The sequence below is a fragment of the Nematostella vectensis genome, chromosome 9 (genome assembly GCF_932526225.1).
Source record: "Nematostella vectensis chromosome 9, jaNemVect1.1, whole genome shotgun sequence".
NCBI lineage: Eukaryota > Metazoa > Cnidaria > Anthozoa > Actiniaria > Edwardsiidae > Nematostella > Nematostella vectensis.
The window spans coordinates 10,695,766-10,715,476 of record NC_064042.1 but is presented as its reverse complement, the minus strand read 5'-3'; the positions used below and the strand labels follow the sequence as shown (position 1 = coordinate 10,715,476).

Sequence of the window (19,711 nt, the reverse complement as noted above, 5' to 3'; positions counted from 1 at the left end):
TCTTTGGGGGAAGGAACTAACTCAAAGTTGGTAAGAATCCTATTCTTTTCAGTGTGGTTGTCTAACATACTCTCATGCAGCATTTACCACGAATAAATGATTGAAAGACTTCAACCAGCATGTATTTATTTTTCTTCAGAGGCAATATACAACCTTGATGAGATTTTTAAAAAGTGTTGAATAAAATAAAGAACAAATGACACAGGCTTCCCACCAGTGTCAGTAAAGGATTTCTAAGGATATATGAATTCACACAAATAATTATCTACCGTATGAGTTATAATCTTCATGCTCTAAATTATGAAATAAAACTAGTTGGGATGTAAATGCATCCGATGATGGTGGTTCATCTTCCCTAGAAGCTGAATTGTTAGAGTTAAGAGCAATACAAGTTTGCTGTTAGTTTCTGTATCAAAGTTTGATATTTCTCTTAAACGTACAAACTGTAGTATTGACACAAAAATTAGAGGAAAACTTTTATCTCTCTAAACCTGTACAATTTAGCCTTTTAGTTTCTTACCATAAATTCGTTTGTCCTTAGAAATCCTATAGTTGTAGTGCTAATATTAATCAGTAATATAAATGATTTGGGCTTATTACATGTAAAAGCATTGAACCAGCAACAAAATCTCTCATAATTCACATATTTAAGCTGTTTATTTTCAGTTAAATGAATAAAATTCCTTTCTTCATAGTTTAAGGGGGTGCACACCAGCAATATTAGCACAAGCTTTTATACTTGCTTACTTACATATTCTATGTTGTTGATAACAGTGTTACATAGATACTCATACTGGGCAAAACTCTGCAGGGGCGTAGCCAGGCTTTTTAACAGGGGGCCCAAAAGGCCCTTTTAATGCATTTTCTCCTGTATTTTAGGTGTCTGATACATTTTACCATATTTTTGGTTGCTAGAATGGGGAGGGGGGGGTAAGGCCCCTGGGCCACTCCCTTGGCTACGCTCCTGCTTTGGAGCTGACTTGTGCAATGAACCTGTCACAAAAAAAAATCCAAAAGTGCCACTAGTAAACTAAATCCACTGATAAATTCGATCCATAGCAATCGTACAGAAACAGCTCCATTCTTCTGCTAAAGCTTAATAATGTATGAAAAATAATATTTTCAAAAACATTATAAGATTCTTTATCTTAATATTCAAATAAAAGCAAAACCAATATCAAACAGGTCTATTGTGAGTCTCTGAATTATTTATTACCCATGACAGAAAAACCCTGAACATGTGCACTTCAAAGAGATGAAAAAAAAAAAGATACAATTACTTTCTGGGCCATCAGCTCCTTGTATTCCGGACTGATTTTCCCTTTTCAAAACACAAATAACGCGACACTTTACAAAAAGTTGCATCAATTAAAAAAAAGTCGCATTTGATATTTTGTTTGATATTACTCGCTAAGTACTTAGAGGAACTTTTCGCCTTATTTGATGTGAAATGAGCCTATTGGAAACGTCATGTTATGTTTTTCCATCATGCCTTTATCACTGTGTGCACACGGTTAAAAGAAGAAATCCTGGTTCATAATATGCTCTCTTTGTCCTCTTTAAACATACATAGCTGCTGACTCACCCACATCAGTTGGATGTCACAAGAATTTTGGCCTCTTTACAGAATCACCCACATCAAAGGCAAATTCACCTCCAGTAAATGCAAAGCCTGATTTTGGCCTTAGAATCACCCACTACTAAAAAGGGGGACTCAATGATGGACTTGTACAGAGCTGGGGCTTTACAAGACCTAGGGTAAACTATTTTTATCCATGTGCTGTTCCATAAGCAACTACATGAAAATGAACCATGTACTTTACTTGCATGTGTTTGCATTGGGAATGGCATATGAAAATAACAGCACTTGCCCAGGCCTTATACAGCTAACACATGAGAAAGTGATACAAAAATATTATAATGCTAATACAAGTAATGTATAATAGGAGTGATTTTCAGGTGACAAGGCCAAGTCAATTGGTTATGCTCTCTAAAGTGCAAAAGAAGTGTCATTATCTGTGACCTTATGCGGGACCAAGCTCTTTAATTTGTTTAATTAGGTAAGTTTTTTCATCATTAAATTGCTCATCCTCTGTAAAAACAAACAAAATATACATATATTAGCTATTATTTTATAGTATCAAGAATGCAACATTATTATTTTTGATTCTAGATTGAAAGCAGCAACAGAGCCAAAAGTCCCTCCATAGTACATAAACTCCCTCCCCCTTCATGGGATTCAAATACTTCCCTGCTAACAGTACACTTAAAAGCTGCCACACCTTTTAACATGCTCCCCTTCCCCCTTCTTCCCTGCTAGCAGAGGCCTCTTTTCTCTGCATTTCACTGAAAAAAAAAGGCCTCTGCTAGCAGGGAATCCCCCTTCAAGTACCCTGCTAACAGTACATAGGTACAAAGGCACAAACAACTAAAGCCCGAAACACCTTAACCTTTAATAGATTATTATGTTTGAGAGATCTATTTAAACACAAACCTGTTCTGTCGTTGTGGAAGTTTGTTAGGAATTCCACAAGTTTGTCTTTATTTTTCAATAATATGTCCAGAATTGGAGGAGTTTTGTTTGGGTTTGCTACAAAAACCTGAAAGAATTAAAACATTGTTTGAATTTTCAATAATTATTTCTCATATAACATTGCTTACATGTAACAATGTTCAAGGCGGTATTAACAGAGTGAGAAGTTATAGCAATATTGGTCGAAGAGACTATGAAAACGTGCACCTTGTTTCTCTGTGTAGCAAGAATTTTCCTGCACCTTGTTCCTCTGTGTAACAAGAATTTTCTCAGGGGTCTACCCGCAGAGATTATATTCTTTAATAGGAAAAGACAGGTCAAAGAGGGTGTACGCAGCCCCTCTATGCCCACAACTACAGGCCTAGATGTAGCCAGAATCAAAATTTTACCGAGGTAAAGCTAGCCACTGGATGATAAGTGACAGCAGGTGTTTAGTCTCATACTTTTCAATTGTGAAACAGTAAACATGAAAAGAGGCGAACACCTCGCTTACCTCATGCTGGCTACGGCCCTTTTCTACTTACACACCCATAGCTGTCAACTCAACCGCTTTAGGTGGGTGTCACAAGATTTTGGACCTCATCACAAGCCTAATTTTTGTGAGAATGTTCATACATTCTCTGTATTCAAACGCATTGTCTCTTGTTTTTGTTTTTTTCACATTACTGTATTTCACCCAATTTCACAAGATTTCTGTCCAAGTTGGGTTGACAGCTATGCACACCTACTTCAAATGCCACAACATTTTCCATGTTTGAAAAATAAGAGCATTGAGTAGCCTGAATGAGAGCTGGTTATTAGGCCACATTACATGCACCACATAAATCAGGAGTTTAAAACTTTAATATTCAGAAGGAGAGAATCCTTTTCTTTTCACCTTGAATACATGAAATGCCTCAAACTGAATGTTTCTGCTCTTATCCCGCAGCAAGTTCATCATAAGTTTCAGGTTCTCTGGGTTACTGATGTACCGTGTCATGACGGAGAAGTTGTGCCGATCAAGAAGCAACTCCCCAAGAAGCTGGAATAATTAGACATTTAGAGAGATGCTTGAGTGCAATGAGAGAGTAATGAATTAAATCAGCAATATCATGAGAAAATTTCAGTCAATGGCGTAACAATTTTCAATGATTCTTATTAAAATGGAAAACGCGAAAAATATTTCAAAATTGTAAAAGCAGTGTGTCTTTTGAAAGTTTTTCAAGCATGTGACATGTGATTATTTAAAGCGTAGATTCTTTTGTCTTTTATCTGTTGAGGTTTTCGTTGCCCCAATGATAGAAAACTGATGGAAGTAAATTGCCCCCCCCCCCAACAATAAAAAATATTGCAACACAAAACCCTCCCTCTCCCCATTCTAATACAACTAAATTCCCATCTATGAGAGTAGCATTACAACTGTACCTTTAATGACTGTCGCCTTGTGACATAATTTTCTGAATGAAGGAGTTTGCCATAAGAATTAAAGAACTTATCGTAGTTCTTTTCTAGGAACTCTGCACACATTATCTTGTGTCTTGTAAGGTTTTCCTGTGAATGACGGAAAAGACAATTGTGATATGCTATGATAACAATAATATAAATTAGAAATGATCATGGTGCCATTTAAAAGGAAACACGCTCTAAGGCCACACATGTTATCAGGGGACTTCGTTATCAAAAAAAGACCCCATTATTAAAAACATCTCATTATCAGGAGACTTTGTTATAAGGACACCCTATTATCGAGAACACCCGTTATCAGTGAGATCGCGACAGGCTGCTAGAGAGAGCCCGATAGTGTAATAGTGATTCAGATGCGTGGGAAACTTTTAAATCAGCTCGAAATAACGTTTTTCAATCCATCCGAGAAGCTGAACGAAATCACATTATTTAAAATACCTCGTTATTAAGAACACCTTGTTATAAAGAAATCATTGTTAATAAGGACATTCCATTAATAAGAGCACCTCATTATCAGGAGACTTTGTTATTAAAAAGACCCTGTTATTAAGAACACCTCATTATCAGGACACTTCGTTAGAAAGGGCAGTTTAAAGTGATCCTGTTTGTCTGTTTGCCTGTTTGTAATTTTGTTAGTCCTCACAGTGTCCTGATAAAGGTGGCTTACAGTTTTAATATAAAACCAGTGCTCTTACAAATGAACATTATTTGCGCAATCACTCTCTTATTCCTTCTTATACTAATAAAAGAAACATTCAGAGTTCATTACAGTGCTAGATTAAATCCAAATCGATTGCATAATATGTTAATTTCAATTGAAAAGTAAAACAATTAATTGTTTTTATATCAAAATTTAGCATATAACTTTTTGAGACATAACCTTTTAGAAGAGCACATACTGTACCTTAAATGTAGCAAATGCATCAGAAGCAATGTCAAATGTTGACATTTCAACATAGTTGAAAAAATTGTAGAACCTATCATCCAATAGAATGATCTTAGCCAGTAGCTCGTAACGCAGGCACTCCCTTAACATCATGCCGCAGTTTAATGCTATTTCAGGAGTATCATAACTGTGAAAGGAACAAAAATAAAGATTGAATTTCATCATTATATTGAATTTAAATATTGGCATGTTGTTTGTTACCTGCTTTTATGTCTTATGATGTGTGTCGCAAAACATTCTTGGTTTCTACCATCTATCAATTTTGAATCATTTTTTTTTTACCCATAATCATTTTCATGCATCAGATACTGTACAACTTATCGACTGCACCTTTACTAGACTAGATCATGATTAGCAAATTTTAAAAGATTTTAAGGACATGTGTATTTGACAGCAAGCTTTACTACTAACTGTTCCAAGACAAGTTTCCAACTAATAATTAAAGAGTGTACAGAACTGACCCTTTAACAAGCTGGAATAGTATCTTTTCCTGGCTACACAGGTATTCCACTGTTGGAGAGCGGGTTCCTATCTGCCGCCGTAGGATGTTATTGAAGATCTGGACATAGTCTTTTTTGGACTACAAAACAAAACAGCAACATTGTGAAGAAGAACTATACCTACTACAGTACATCATGTAAAATGATCCTTTACTGTTCAATGGGGACATGACGGAAAAACATGACATGACACGTCAAATAAGCCTGTTTCACATTGAATAAGGCGGAGAATTTCTCTGAGTACTTAGTAACTTACTTAGACATTTTTTAAATTGATGCGACTTTTTGTAAAGTGTAATTGAAATTTGAGCTTTTTGTCCCTGAACTGATACACAAGGCAATGATGGTCAAGGAAAAGTTATCTTCAAAAGCCAAAATCTGGTTATGCGCACTACGGCCTCACATTATTTGTGTTTTGAAAATCAGTCCCTAATACAAGGAACCTATAGCCATTGTAAGAAATTGTGTCTTCTCTCTCTTTCTGGAATTGCCCATTTTCCAGGTTTTTCCATCATGTCAGGGGGAACTTATGTATTTGAAGTGGGGCACTTATTAGAAGCTGGGCACTTAAACAAAGATTCACAATACTCAAAATCAAATAATGCAGACCTGCTGTTGACACTAGCCTGACACCAATCATTAGTACAGTACTGACAGAAAGTAATGCAAAATAAATTGGCCGAAGTTCACTGAATTACCTCAAGCACATCCGAAAACACCCGAACTTCTGCAAATTTCGGCACGGCCGAAATTCTTTTGTTTTACATGATACCGATCTTAAGCGATTTTCGCCTTAGCGACGATTTTAAGGCAAACATATTCTAGCCGAATTTCTCCGTATTTAACCTTCCCAGATTTCAGATTGGCTAATACAATGTACAGCAGAAAATCCAGTAATAGCAATAATAAAAACAAGTAGCTTACTTAATGTTTAGGGAGTATAAATACTGAATGACAGGCAGGCATGCAAGGAATAGAAGACATCATAGTTTTATATCAATAGAGATCTTAATATTTGAAAGGACAAAGATCTGTTAGTTTTCCAACTAGTTGGATGAGCTGACCAAAGTGTATAATTATCAAGTGTATAATAATAATTCAAAAGCTGAACCTGCACTTCCATCAATCATGTTTTTAATTTGTAACAGAGCACATTTTGTACCATTTGATTGGTCTACATATTGCGGTAAGAAGGTATAGCTGTATTTCATTTTCTCGTCATCACTTGGAATCTACAAGGGTGAACCCGCTGCAAGTCAAATTCCTAGTATACTGTGAGTAACATCCCATTCACCTCAAAGTCCAGTCGGTGGAGGTTGTTCAGTAAAGGCTCAAAGAGATGTGAGTTGTAGAATTCCTGTGCCAGCTGTGCTATCAGCTCTGTCTGAGGCTCTTGATCTACAAAATATTAGGAGCCAACAATTCCACCTATAATGTCCAGCCCTGATTTAACAATACCTGATCAAACTACAACTACGAGTACACCTTACGTAAGGGCTACTACAGTAACCCTGTTTGGACTCTCACCCACCAAAGGCCAAAGATCCTTGGTTAAAGGACAACAATTTTCATTACAAATCAAAATAATGCAGCAATCATTGGAATTAAAAATCAAAATTCAAAATAGAGCAAAAAAAGCTTTATTATACTTTAATAAAGCCTATGTTTTCTGAAGAAGTTGAAAAAAAGCATGTTAATGCTATAAGAATTGTTACTTGACAATGTCAATGAATGAATGACCTTACCATGTGTTTTTTTTAAGGTTCATGTTTAAGACTGAAATTGTTTCTCTACTATCCTGGGTACCAGAGGCTCCAAGCTTCGCAGCAAAAACGTTTTGAGCGAAGCAAACAAGCCTTTGGTGCAATGGATAGCCAGCCTCACGATAGTGCTAATGTATTTATAAAGAATTGTACTACACTGTTGATTGATCAATAAAAGTTGCTATTGTAGTAGTATTCCGTATTTGGAGGACCATCTTCATTCCAATCAAACCAGTTTTTACTTGGGAAAACATATACAGACAAAATCATTCCAGCTAAGCCGATAATCAGTGAATAAGCAGCAAATCTTTTAGTCATTTTCTGGGCCTGAAAATGATCTCCTGTGCCTCCAGTGTTTCTGTGAACCTTAACTCTAGTGGAGGTAATGCCCGTTTGACCGTGAACTTGCCTTCACTATCATCTCTAGTTGTCAAACGCAGTTTATGCAAATTACAGACAGGATATTTTGTATCTGAGCGAACACTCAGCTTGATAAATGCCCTACAAACTTCTCCTTTTTAGCCTTTGTTTCAGAAAACAAATTGAACAAACCTAGAACACGCTTTGATGTATTGTTGCTGCACTCTCGACTAAAATTATTTTGATTAAATACCATTTTAGCAGAGTTCACTGTATCCAAAAGTTATTGCCATATGGGTGCGAAACTTGTACGGCATGTAGGGCTAGCGTGTAGCACAAATACAAACATTTTGGTTACTTGCGTGACTGTCAAACCGGTTTGTCAAGTAATCTGAGATGTCCATAGTTAGGCTGGCTATCCGCTGCACCAGAGGCTCGTGCGTTTCTCTCAAATCATTGTTGCCGCAAAGCTTGGAGCCTCTGGTACCCAGGGTATTTCTCTACATACTGGTTTACATATGTAGTACATTGCCCAAAGGTAAAAATACTAAGAGCTTCTCACCTCCAGACCCCTGCAAGATCACCTTCATTGCACTCAACTGCTTGCCCACATCTTCAAGTGCCTGCAATGTTCAATGACCATGATGAGTATTCATGTTCAATGTTCAATAACCAATGTTCAATAATCAATGTTCAAGATTTTATGCTGAAGTGCTGATTAGATTTCGTTCTTAACAAACCTTCTCTGCCTTTTTGGACCCTTGGGGCTCCTTATTGAGAGCATTTAGGGCATCAGTAGTGTTCTTAACAACCTCTGCTGGACTTTTCTTGGACGACCCAAACAGCGGCATGGCGCCTCCCCACCTGTCGTACAAGCCACCTCAGTTTGGTATAATACATAATATTTTTAGGCATATAGTCAAAGAATAGGGTTTCCCAAATGCACATTAGTGTCATGGCACCGTGATCCCTTACTTTATAACTCTACTTTATTATTTTATTAACATATATTTTGTTGGGCTTTGCCTCTAGAACACTCTGGATGCCTTAAAACAAATAAGATTACATTTTAATGCGAAAGGACAGTAACACGACTTTTATAGGCTTTCCTAGTTAAACAAAGCTAAATGGGTAAGTTATGGATTTTTTTTTCCCAATTGCAAAGTCACCCAACAGTATTTGAGGTTAACCTAGGCAACGTTGCAAGGGCTAGCAAGGGGGTGGCCTTCCCTTTTGGGCCCCCCCCCTTATGTTAATAATCCTGGCTACGCCGCTGCCTATTTCAAACGGCTTTCAGCACAAAAAGCAAATGGCCATTGCAAATTTGCAGTTTGGCATCCAAAAGGTGCTTATTGGCCAATAAACTCAATCGATGTCAGAACCATACATTAATTGCATTCAATTTCTAGTCGAATGTTTTATTTATATTTTTTCCTGAAATTGGAACAAATATTTTGGGATCCATGGGCCCTTTCTACCCTAGAACTGCCATTTGTCAATCTACATTTGCCATTTGCACTGACAACGTTTTTTTACATAGGTGTACAGTATGCATTTTAAACAATGGACAAAAAGCAACCAGGTTGACTGCCTAATTTTGCGTCAATCCTCTCTCAACTTTCTCTCAACTCTTTCTTTAAGTAATTTTCACAACCCTGTGTATTATTTAATCAAAAAACTCAATTGCTGGCTTTGTGTTTATCAGTATGTTCTTGGTTATTGTAGCTATATTGTTGTTTTGGTTTTGATGAGTCTAAAGCTTGGACAGAATCTGATGCCAAATTTGGAAAATTCAAAAGTCATGATTGAGGTCAACCAAAAAACTTTCAGAACTTGGAAACAAAAAAACACAATGCAGATTTGTCTAAAATCACTAAAAACTATTAACCATCCACTGCTATGTGGGATTAGGGTTTCCTTAGTAAGTGGTACTAGTAAAACTATTGGACATATTTTATTTGCAACAGTACAGTTTCCTGGGTTGTGAGTAAAAAATAATTTGCACTAAATTTTAATTTATGAACTTTATTAAGCAACTCAAAATAGTACATGAAACCACCTTTCATTCAATCAAACCAGGGACAAAAGATTCAAAAGTTATCAAGGAATTAACATGAAAGACAATGTCTGAGAAAATTACTCAAATATCTACTGCAATGATACTGTTGAAAAAAAATCATAGTCATCTTACACAATTAAATAAAACCTTAAATATAAAATCGTTATTTTTTGTGTGCAAACCATTCCTAGTAAAAACCTAAATAGGAAGTTTCAATTTCAGAAATGCACTCTGAATGAATTATATAGAATGCAATTACCCAGGGTTATTATATAGGCATGAAAATATATCAGCGCATTAATTGAAGGCGATGTCGAATGCCCGCTAAAAGGAATGATTGGACATACACATCAAAACACTAACTCATATCAAAGAATCAAATAGCTATAACTAACAAAAATATATTTACTCCCAGACCAAGTGAAACTTACGCAATTAATAATTAAATGTAAAACATGTAGACTATACTATTATCGACACATCGAATGAGAAAGAGTTTAAATGTACAAAATATCAAAGAATTACTTTAAGTTAAGCTTATATGTGTATTTTATGAATCTTACACAAAGAATTTTACACCTCCCTTACAACTAATTTGAGGTAAATAATACGTAAGCCAGGCTAAAACAGACTTACTTTGGACAAATTTATGGAATTGCTTCAAGTACATGCCACAATTTATCGCTGTTTAAGACCGAAAACTGATCAGATTTGAGTCGCTTCCCCAAGCGCTGGCGGTCAAAAAGATGGCGAGTTGACAGGACTTTGAAGTTTGGTGATCAAATTCAAGATCGATTTCTTGCACAAAATCGGTGCTTTTAAAGTTTACAATTATAAATAGGGCTTACCTATTTCAATAGCACACCTTGTGGGCTACTTGAAGGTTGGAATCGGCGTAATAGCAGGGAAACAGAGGCAAACTACCGACAACACTCGAGTTTCACTAGTAAATGAGAGGAGGAACGGAGAGACAGGGACCCCAAATAACAGGCCCTCGCGCTCAACAACACACAGGGTGACCAGTAAATCGTTTTCGAAGGATATCCACACCCCATTGAGGGGATTGAAAATTCCGGGGGCGGGGTGGGGGTCAAACGCTCAGGAATTTCCAGAGATGAGGGGGGTAAAATGCCCCTGTTCCTAACAAGTACTGTATTCATTTTTTTCCAAGGGTTGGATATTCCAAAGGGGTGGGGGGGTCATACCCCCTTCATGGATATTTTCTGCAACTACACATTATAGTAGGCTCTTTCCATGCGTCGCTAGGCCAGTAGGCGGATGTGTGTTGAGCACCATGCCCTTGCACCAGCAGCTAGCCTTGATGAGATGAAACCTATGCAAAGGAAGAACAGGCACCTGAGCTTTCTATGCTTAAGCCCGAAAAAAAGGGGGGGGGAGGTAGAATATGTTGTTGTCGTTTTGGGGGTCTGGTACCGATGAATCTATTTTCTTTTCAGATACTTTCTCCGTTGACTAAGGTGGTCACAGTCAATGTTTCTTTTTAATGACAATAATCACGCAGATTTTCCAAATAAGGAATCTATTAGCGTTTGGCGTTGTTTTAAGAATATGGTACCTTGGGTATGAGATCTACGTCAAAAGCGGAGTGGTTATGTTTTAGAAAGTGTTCAGCGGCGTGGGTTGTATGGATAGAGATTGCGAGTCTACAGTTCTGCGGTGGTCATTAAAGCGTTCATTTAATTTGCGTTTAGTTTCCCCAATATATTGAAGGTTACAGCCGTTACATTTAATCATATAATTCACATTTTTAGTATTGCAGGTTATGTGGAAGGTTATAGGTCGTGTTTCACCTGTTGAGAAAAATGTGTAGCTTGTTAGGCCATCGGTTCTAATATAGGGGCAGGTTAGGCAGTTTTTTTCCGCAACGGAAGGCACCGGGAGGTTGGTTGGTAGCGGTCGGAAGGTAGCTTGACTTTAACTAGGATGTCGCGGAGGAGGTGAGCGGCGAAAGGCGACAAGGGGGGGGGGGGGGCTCAGTGAAAACCTTATGGCATCGCTTAAACAAGAGCAGGAGGTTGTAATTTCTTCGGATGATGTCGTTGATGTTAGGTTGTGTAGGGTTATAAGTAGTGACATAGGGGATGCGGCGAGACGGGACTTTTTATGGTTGTTATTATAAGGGAGTAGGGCGTCAATGCGGGAAATGTAAGCAGCGTGTAGGATTTGTCTCTTGAGAAATGCGGGTTTATAGCCACGCTTGAGGAGGTAGTTGGTGAGTTCATTGCAGCGGTTATTAAAGCTTTCTTCTGTAGAACAAATGCGTCGAATACGGAGGGCGAAGCTATAGACAGGGGCGGCGAAAGGCGAGAGGCAGGGGAGGGGTTTGCTATGAGGTGTGCTTGTGCGTTTGTGGACCAGCCAATACTCTCGTCCGATCCTTCACGCGGAGTGTAGGGTAGATAAGTGAAGGGCATATGCTTACACTACAGTTGCTACGTCACGCGCTAGTCGTCAGGTCACGCTAACTCGCTTTAGATCGGTCTGGCTCCCCCCCATATTCTGCCATAATCGTGCCTAGTGTATTCATTGCGTTGCAAAGCGGGCATTTCCTTTTCGCAAAAGAATCTAATAAGAATCTGCACTATCTAACAACCCGCTCTAAATTATCAGTTACATGCTAGAAGAAACTTTTAAAACGACACTGCATGTACAATTTTGAAATAATTTTCGAGATTTCCGTTTTTGAAAAATAATCGGGAATTGTTGCGTAATTGACCGAAATAAAACTGGAAACGTTGCCGCTTTAGGGGTTAGGATTATTTGCCGACGATCAACCCTGTCCTTCTTTATGGAAGTCTGATTTTCGTCTGTTTTTATAGAGGGTTTTTTTTTGCAGAAGTTGATTATGCATTATGTAGTATTGTGAACAGTACAAGGGAATCACAACACACAAGTCAACCAACACCGTTTTTATTTGTCTTCTGTTAATGACATATTACAAATGGCTATAACCATGCTAGTGCTCTTCAAAGTCAACAAGGAAAACATCAAATCTCTTTGGGGCCGATGCATGCCATCTATGAAGCCTTTAAACCTCTGTGGGGCAGTGACTGGGTATACGGCGGTATTTAGGTAATGTACGAATGGGTTAAAATGAGTAATTGTTCCATAGGTCGGTATTCAAGAAAGTCACAGGGGAATCCAAAACAGGTCACGCCCAATTCTACATCCAAATAATAAAGGCAAATAACAAATAACTTTTTAAAACTGAACATTTTATACCCACATTTCATTACAACATATAGTCAGTCTAGTGTCGACAAGAGCATTACCACAAGTTACATGACTTTCTTGATATTATTGAGCACCTTGTTCATGTCGATCAAGGCGCCTTTGATGTCTTGTGGGTCTTTCAACCACTCGTTGTTGGCTGTGTCGTAATACCTATCCAGCACGTTCAACGACCACGGGACTCCTTGCTCCTTCAACTTCTTGGCAAAGTACCGTGCAAAGCTGATCACCTCTGCCTCGTCCAAGGCTCCGTCCTTGTTATCGGTGGGCATCCAGGCGCCCAGGTACGTTGCGAGTTTGCTGGTTTGGGTGAAATCCGTCGCGTACTGAATGTTATCTTCCACGTTCTTTCTTCCTAAAGGCGAGCCATCGCCAGACCAGTATTTCTGACTTCCATCCACCTTATTCGGTCCGGACGCGTAGATGTGCCACTCTGCCATCATATAGTCGTCATTCGCGTAGATGGTCGGATCGATTTGATCGAGGTCTTTGGCTGTCTTCTTAGGCGAGCCAAGTATGAGGATGCGCTGTGCGTTCTTGCCCCCGGATTTGCGAATCGCGCTGGCCACGTCTTTGGTCCACTGGTTGTAGGCCGTGGTATTCTCGCGCAGACTCTCGCTGCATTGGTTCCCGCACCCGTCGATCCCTAACTCGGTGAAGAGATTGAAGCTGAGGTTGTATGACCTGTCTTTAAGGTGTGTCGCTACCTTCGTCCACCATGCCACGTAGTTGAGTCGTGCTTGCTCCTTGGCGAACGCTTCGTCCTGGTGGTGAATCCACGATATTATGGGAGTGACGCCAACTTGGATACACTTATCCACCACCGTAGCCAAACTCGTGAGAAAATCATCGAATGCAGAGTCAGTGTAGGGGGCTGTATACAATTCAGCATTGCATCGAAGTCGCAAGTTGCGAAAGCCTCTTGCATAGACATCATCGATGTTCTGGGCGTTGTATTTAGATAACGGGTCGCTGGTCTTGAACCAATTTGTTGAGAAGCCTTGTTTGATGACATCTTGGTAATCGGAGGGAAGGATTGGAGTGTTAGTCCCCTCGGACAGTTGAAGACAGATGATCAAGGCAACCGCGACTGGCAGTCTAATCTTCATGGCTCTTGTTTAGCTTCTTAAGCTTTCGAGAGAAGGAGAAATAAAGCATTTGAGTTAGTGCTAGGAGGACCGCGTTATATACCTTAGCTAATTTACATTTCAATCAAACCATTTAAGCCAATATTTTTGTTAGGGAATGACCGAGGGGGTTAAAATTCCATGAACATGGCGTGAGGTTCTCAGAGATCACAATGCACTTGAAATCCCGGGTCTCAAACACAACAGAAAGCCAGAAAATCGAGAAAATAGCATAGCACAGAGCGTTTTTTAGAACCTAGCAACACAATAAAAGTTTTTAATGTTAAAGTACATAAACTGCTCCTTTTGCTTGTTTAAAGGCTGAGAAGGTACTCTAGTTATCGGTTAATATTAACCTCTTTTTAAGCGAGCTGATTTCGTGATGAAGACATTGTAAAATGAAATGTGATTTACCATAAACGTGGCGTTAGCGTGAGAAAGGGCAGTGCAAATTTGTCAATATTTCCAATTCAAGGCAATATAGGCGCCAATGGGGAGTTTTCATTCAAAGTTTTCGACAGGCCAGACAATCAAGTTTGCGGTCCTTTATTATATGCGAATTCGTAGATTCAATCACAACGCAGATTCCTAATTGTCAAAAAACTGGCACGCAAATGCTGTTATGTTTAAGACATCAGAAAAAATTTCAATTGCGGGCCTTGACTTTTTGCATGCTATTCGAAGAAATGACGCATAAGAGCACTTTTTTAACAAGTCATAGAAATTTACTTGTTACCCCTTATGTCCTTCCTCAATTAAATTCTCAGCATCTGCCATTTTGCTAAGAAACCAGTGACAGCTTTTCCATTACAAAGAAAATTAATTTCTTAGATTCTTCACCTGGAAGGATAGATATAAAAGGGGTAGAAAAGAAAGAGAGACAGTACAATAGAATCAGAGTCGAACAGAACGAACAGTCAGAGCCGGAGTCCAAAACAGTGAAAATAACCACTTCTCGTCAACCGTCTGACATTCGAGAACCTAGTTACAAAGTCAATTAGACTATTGCTGTAAAAATCCCTGGTTATTTTTTAATACTTCAGCTGCTTTCGTGCGAAATAAAGAATTGTAAGCTAAATATCGATGAGTGAAAAACATATATAATAAAATATTTAAAAAAACATGAATTTTTTTAACAAATAAGGCAACAAGAGAAAGACTTACAAGAGTTCTAATCTTCCACATGCAAAATGCTCTACTACCTTTCTTGCTTTCTCTGTTTCTCTGAATACAATGATAAGCCAGTCCTTGTTGGTAATCATAAATGAATGCATTTTTTATGATAAAAGAGGACGTCAGATTATGTTATTTGCTTGAAGTCCAAAGAATTTGGCCTTTGATTTCGTATTTGTTCAGACGACAACGAAAAAAATCCCTTTTTGAGAGTGTGTGCGTAGTCAGTTTATTCAAGTCGCCAAAAAATCCATTTGTTGAGGTTCTGCTTCTTGTAAATGTGTGGCTTTCGTAAGTAGGCCTCGTATATTGGCGCATACAGGTAGCTATATATAATTTATTGTATTATTAGTTGGGTGTACGGGTAGTGTTTTTGTTTCTTGTTTTGTCTGGCTGCACGCATCCTGGGGGTCTTTGGTAACGGCTTGACGCATCGCCAAGTCTTCACGCACGAAAAACACATTACGCCATAGGTACGCTAGCTGAGCATGAAAGTCGATGATAAAATTTTGCTTTTAAATCTGTAGATCGTTGTATAAGTGTGATATTAATACTAAAATAAAGAGTGGTTCTAGAGACTTTGCATTAACCCTTTCGTCAGAGGTACCTAAATGGAGGTCGCGTTAAAAAATAATTTTATACACGTGCAAGTGCTCCTTTAAAAAATGTTAAATATGCACTGAAATCATCATAACGAGTGAATACTACTATGACTGTCCAAAAAAAAATTGTAAAGGAAACCAATTAACTTTAGAATTAGAGTAGCGGATCTAGGGGATGGGAGGGTTGAAGGTCCTGTAAACAATTCGTCGGTCATTTTTGTTATATAATAGAAAATCTGGCGTAGAATACAAACATTGAGGTCTTTTTGCCCATTTAGGCCTAAAAGTTGACCTTTTGGTCATTGTAATTTACTTCCGTTTGAATATACGGCGGAAATAAATTTATCCTATAGGTTTTAACACTAATTTGATGGTTTTTGTCCTTACAATCTTTATAGATTTCAACAGCTACGAAAAATATATCATCGAAACAATCGATCTTTTCGACATATCACTGCACAAAATCTTGGATGCAAATATTCTCAAACTTACTTTGTTTTGATCAAAAGTTTAGGTCACTTTTTCACGTCTGCGGGACACAAAAAGCTTTGTTTTTCCTTAATACGGCCAAAAGAACACTAAAAAAGTAAACATAAACACAACACTAGACTACACATGTCTTTTAAACAAGTTGTTTTTTTATTTTTCACTTATTTTGTTTTTCGCCCTATACGGAATACTACTACAACTTTTACTGATCAATCAACAATCAATGGCCCAGTGACAAAGGGGAATTGTTATTCTGTGTTTATGTTTTAAAACAAATCAATATAAAAGCAGAGTCGAATACCAGTTTTTTGGTGCATTGTCATATCTGGTTTAAGTGCCTTTTTCTCACAGTGTTCCCTCGTTTCGATGCTTATTTGTATGAATGCATAAAAATCTGTTCAATTACATCAAGGGAAAAGAACAGCTGTGATGTCTCGGCATGGTGTCCCGTATGGTCGCAGAAATCGCCCCCTTAAAGGTCCTGTAAACCCCTAGTATCAAACAAACTATTTTGTCGATATTTAACAGAATTTCTGGCGTAGATTACGAATATCGAGGTCTTTTTGCCCGTTTCGGCCTAAAAGTTGACATTTTGGCGATTGCAATTTTACTTCCGGTCGAATATACGGCGGAAATAAATTTACCCTATATAGGTTTTACCACTAATAAAACGACCTTCTTAAATTTAACAGCTACGAAAAAATTTTCGTAAGAAAAAGATCTTTGAAAGAAATCTACTTTAACTTAGTTAGATTTTAAGGTTATTTTTTTCGTTCTGCACGACACAAATGCTGTGTTTTTCCAAGTTCATCCAAGGTCATTTTGCAAACGCACCAGCTAAAACTCGCACAGCAAAACAATCAACACTCGGAAGGTTATAGAGAATTTGGTAACGATGAATCAGAAGAACCTGCTCTTTAGAAACCCTCTAAAGTGGGATGAGATGACTGAAATAAAAGATTGCGAAGCAGCCGATGGCTCATCGTCAACAAAATGGTATTTTCATTCATGAATCGTTGTTGTTATTTGAATTGAATTGTTTGGTGATTTATTCTCTCACGAATCACATTAAACAAAGTTATGCTCTTAAATAGTAACGTTTTGACGATATAAACATTGTCTTTTAACTCTTTGGGAAGCATCATAATGGCATAGCCTTGGGCGGCGAAGTTGTAAATATTTTCGCTTAAAAAAAACTGTTCGATAGTACTTATTCGAAAACTAAAACCTTCCCCCCAAAAGGCAAAAGGCGAACAATTGTAACCCTTTAAAACCAGATATTCTAGTTATAAAATGTTAGTAGTTGCATAATAGAATTAAGGTCAGTGAATACAATTGACCGTTTTATTGAGCAAACCTAGGCCACTTTCTTTTCACGTGTGAAATCTTACCATTTGACTTTGTTTTACGACTGCTCTGTTGATGGAGCATCGTTGTAAATCTTTTTTTTTTTCAGCTCACATTTCTTTTTTGTAGGTTTATAAGGGACATGTTCGTATTCTTCATCGTTGTCAAACTTTTCGGATGATGACTGTTTTGCTGTGAGAGTTTCTACTAGGCAAGTTGGCTGAATGACCTTGGGTGAACTTTCGAAAAACAAAGCTTTTTGTGTCCCGCGAAACGTCAAAGTGATCTAAACTTATGATCAAAACAAAGTAAGTTTGAGAATATTTACATCCAAGATTTTGTGCAGTGATATGTCGAAAAGAACAATTGTTTCGATGATATATTTTTCGTAGCCGAATCCGCCGTATATTCAACCGGAAGTAAAATTGCAATGGCGAAAAGGTCAACGTTTAGGCCTAAATGGGCAAAAAGACCTCAATATTCGTATTCTACGCCATATTTTCTACTATATATCAAAAATGACCGACGGGGTGTTTACAGGACCTTCAACCCTCCCATCCCCTAGATCCGCTACTCTAATTTTAAAGTCGATTGGTTTCCTTTACAATTTTTTTTGTACAGTCATAGTAGTATTCACTCGTTATGATGATTTCAGTGCATATTTAACATTTTTTTCAAGGAGCACTTGCACGTGTATAATTATTTTTTAACGCGACCTCCATTTAGGTACCTCTCTGACGAAAGGGTTAATGCAAAGTCTCTAGAACCACTCTTTATTTTAGTATTAAATTCACACTTATACAACGATATACAGATTTAAAAGCAAAATTTTATCATCGACTTTCATGCTCAGCTAGCGTACCTATGGCGTAATGTGTTTTTCGTGCGTGAAGACTTGGCGATGCGTCAAGCCGTTACCAGACCCCCAGGATGCGTGCAGCCAGACAAAACAAGAAACAAAAACACTACCCGTACACCCAACTAATAATACAATAGATTATATATAGCTACCTGTATGCTCCATTATACGAGGCCTTCTTACGAAAGCCACACATTTACAAGAAGCAGAACCTCAACAAATGGATTTTTTTGCGACTTGAATAAACTGACTACGCACACACTCTCGAAAAGATATATTTTTTTCGTTGTCTGAACAAATACCGAATCAAAGGCCAAATTCTTTGGACATCAAGCAAATAACATAATCTGACGTCCTCTTTTATCATAAAAAATGCATTCATTTATGATTATCAACAAGGACTGGCTTATCATTGTTAGGTCTTCAGAGAAACAGAGAAAGGAAGAAAGGTAGTGGAGCATTTTGCTTGTGGAAGACTAGAACTCTTGTGAGTCTTTCTCTTGTTGCCTTATTTGTTAAAAAAAAAATTTCATATTTTTTGGATAGGTTTTTCACTCATTGATATTTTTCATTTTTTCACTCATTTGATATTTCTTTATTGCGCACGAAAGCAGCTGAAGTATTCAAAAGTAACCAGGGATTTTTACAGCAATAGTCTAATTGACTTTGTAACTAGGTTCTCGAATGTCAGACGGTTGACGAGAAGTGGTTTATTTTCACTGTTTTGGACTCCCGCTCTAACTGACTGTCCGTTCTGTTCGTTTTGTACTGTCTCTCTTTCTTTTCTACCTTTTTTATATCTATCCTTCCAGGTGAAGAATCTAAGAAAAATGGCAGATGCTGAGAATTTAATTGAGGAAGGACATGAGGGGTAGCATGCAAAAAGTCAAGGCTCTCAATTTAATTTGTTTTTGATGTCATAAACATAACAGCATTTGCGTGCCAGTTATTTGACAATTAGGAATCTGCGTTGTCATTAAATCTACGAATTCGCATATAATAAGCAGATAAGAGACCGAAAAGTAGATTGTCTGGCTTATCGCACACTTTGAATGAAAACTCCCCATTGGCGCCTATATTGCCTTGAATTGGAAATATTGACAAATTTGCACTGCCCTTTCTCACGCATAACGCCACGGTTATGGTAAATCACATTTCATTTTGCAATGTTTGTTATCACGAAATCAGCTCGCTTAAAAAGAGGTTAATACTAACCGATAGCTCGAGTACCTTCTCAGCCTTTGAACAAGCAAAAGGA

The 19,711-nt window shown here is 37.9% G+C and overlaps 2 protein-coding genes across 2 annotated transcripts; both read right to left on the bottom strand.

The window, feature by feature from the left end:
- Positions 1 to 109: 109 nt before the first annotated feature.
- LOC5512694 (calcium-binding protein 39) lies at positions 110 to 10,601 on the bottom strand. The gene is made up of 10 exons (XM_048731976.1): positions 10,453 to 10,601; positions 8,286 to 8,409; positions 8,108 to 8,168; positions 6,717 to 6,820; positions 5,384 to 5,502; positions 4,881 to 5,049; positions 3,938 to 4,063; positions 3,411 to 3,554; positions 2,495 to 2,600; positions 110 to 2,092 (listed from the first exon to the last, which is right to left on the bottom strand). Exons 2-10 carry the CDS (start codon positions 8,394 to 8,396, stop codon positions 2,025 to 2,027), a joined length of 1,008 nt encoding a protein of 335 aa, XP_048587933.1. The 5' UTR covers positions 8,397 to 8,409; positions 10,453 to 10,601; the 3' UTR covers positions 110 to 2,024.
- A 1,918-nt stretch (positions 10,602 to 12,519) lies between these two features.
- Positions 12,520 to 14,089, bottom strand: LOC5512674. Its single transcript, XM_032382123.2, has one exon. It carries the CDS (start codon positions 13,963 to 13,965, stop codon positions 12,904 to 12,906), a length of 1,062 nt encoding a protein of 353 aa, XP_032238014.2. The 5' UTR covers positions 13,966 to 14,089; the 3' UTR covers positions 12,520 to 12,903.
- Positions 14,090 to 19,711: the final 5,622 nt, after the last annotated feature.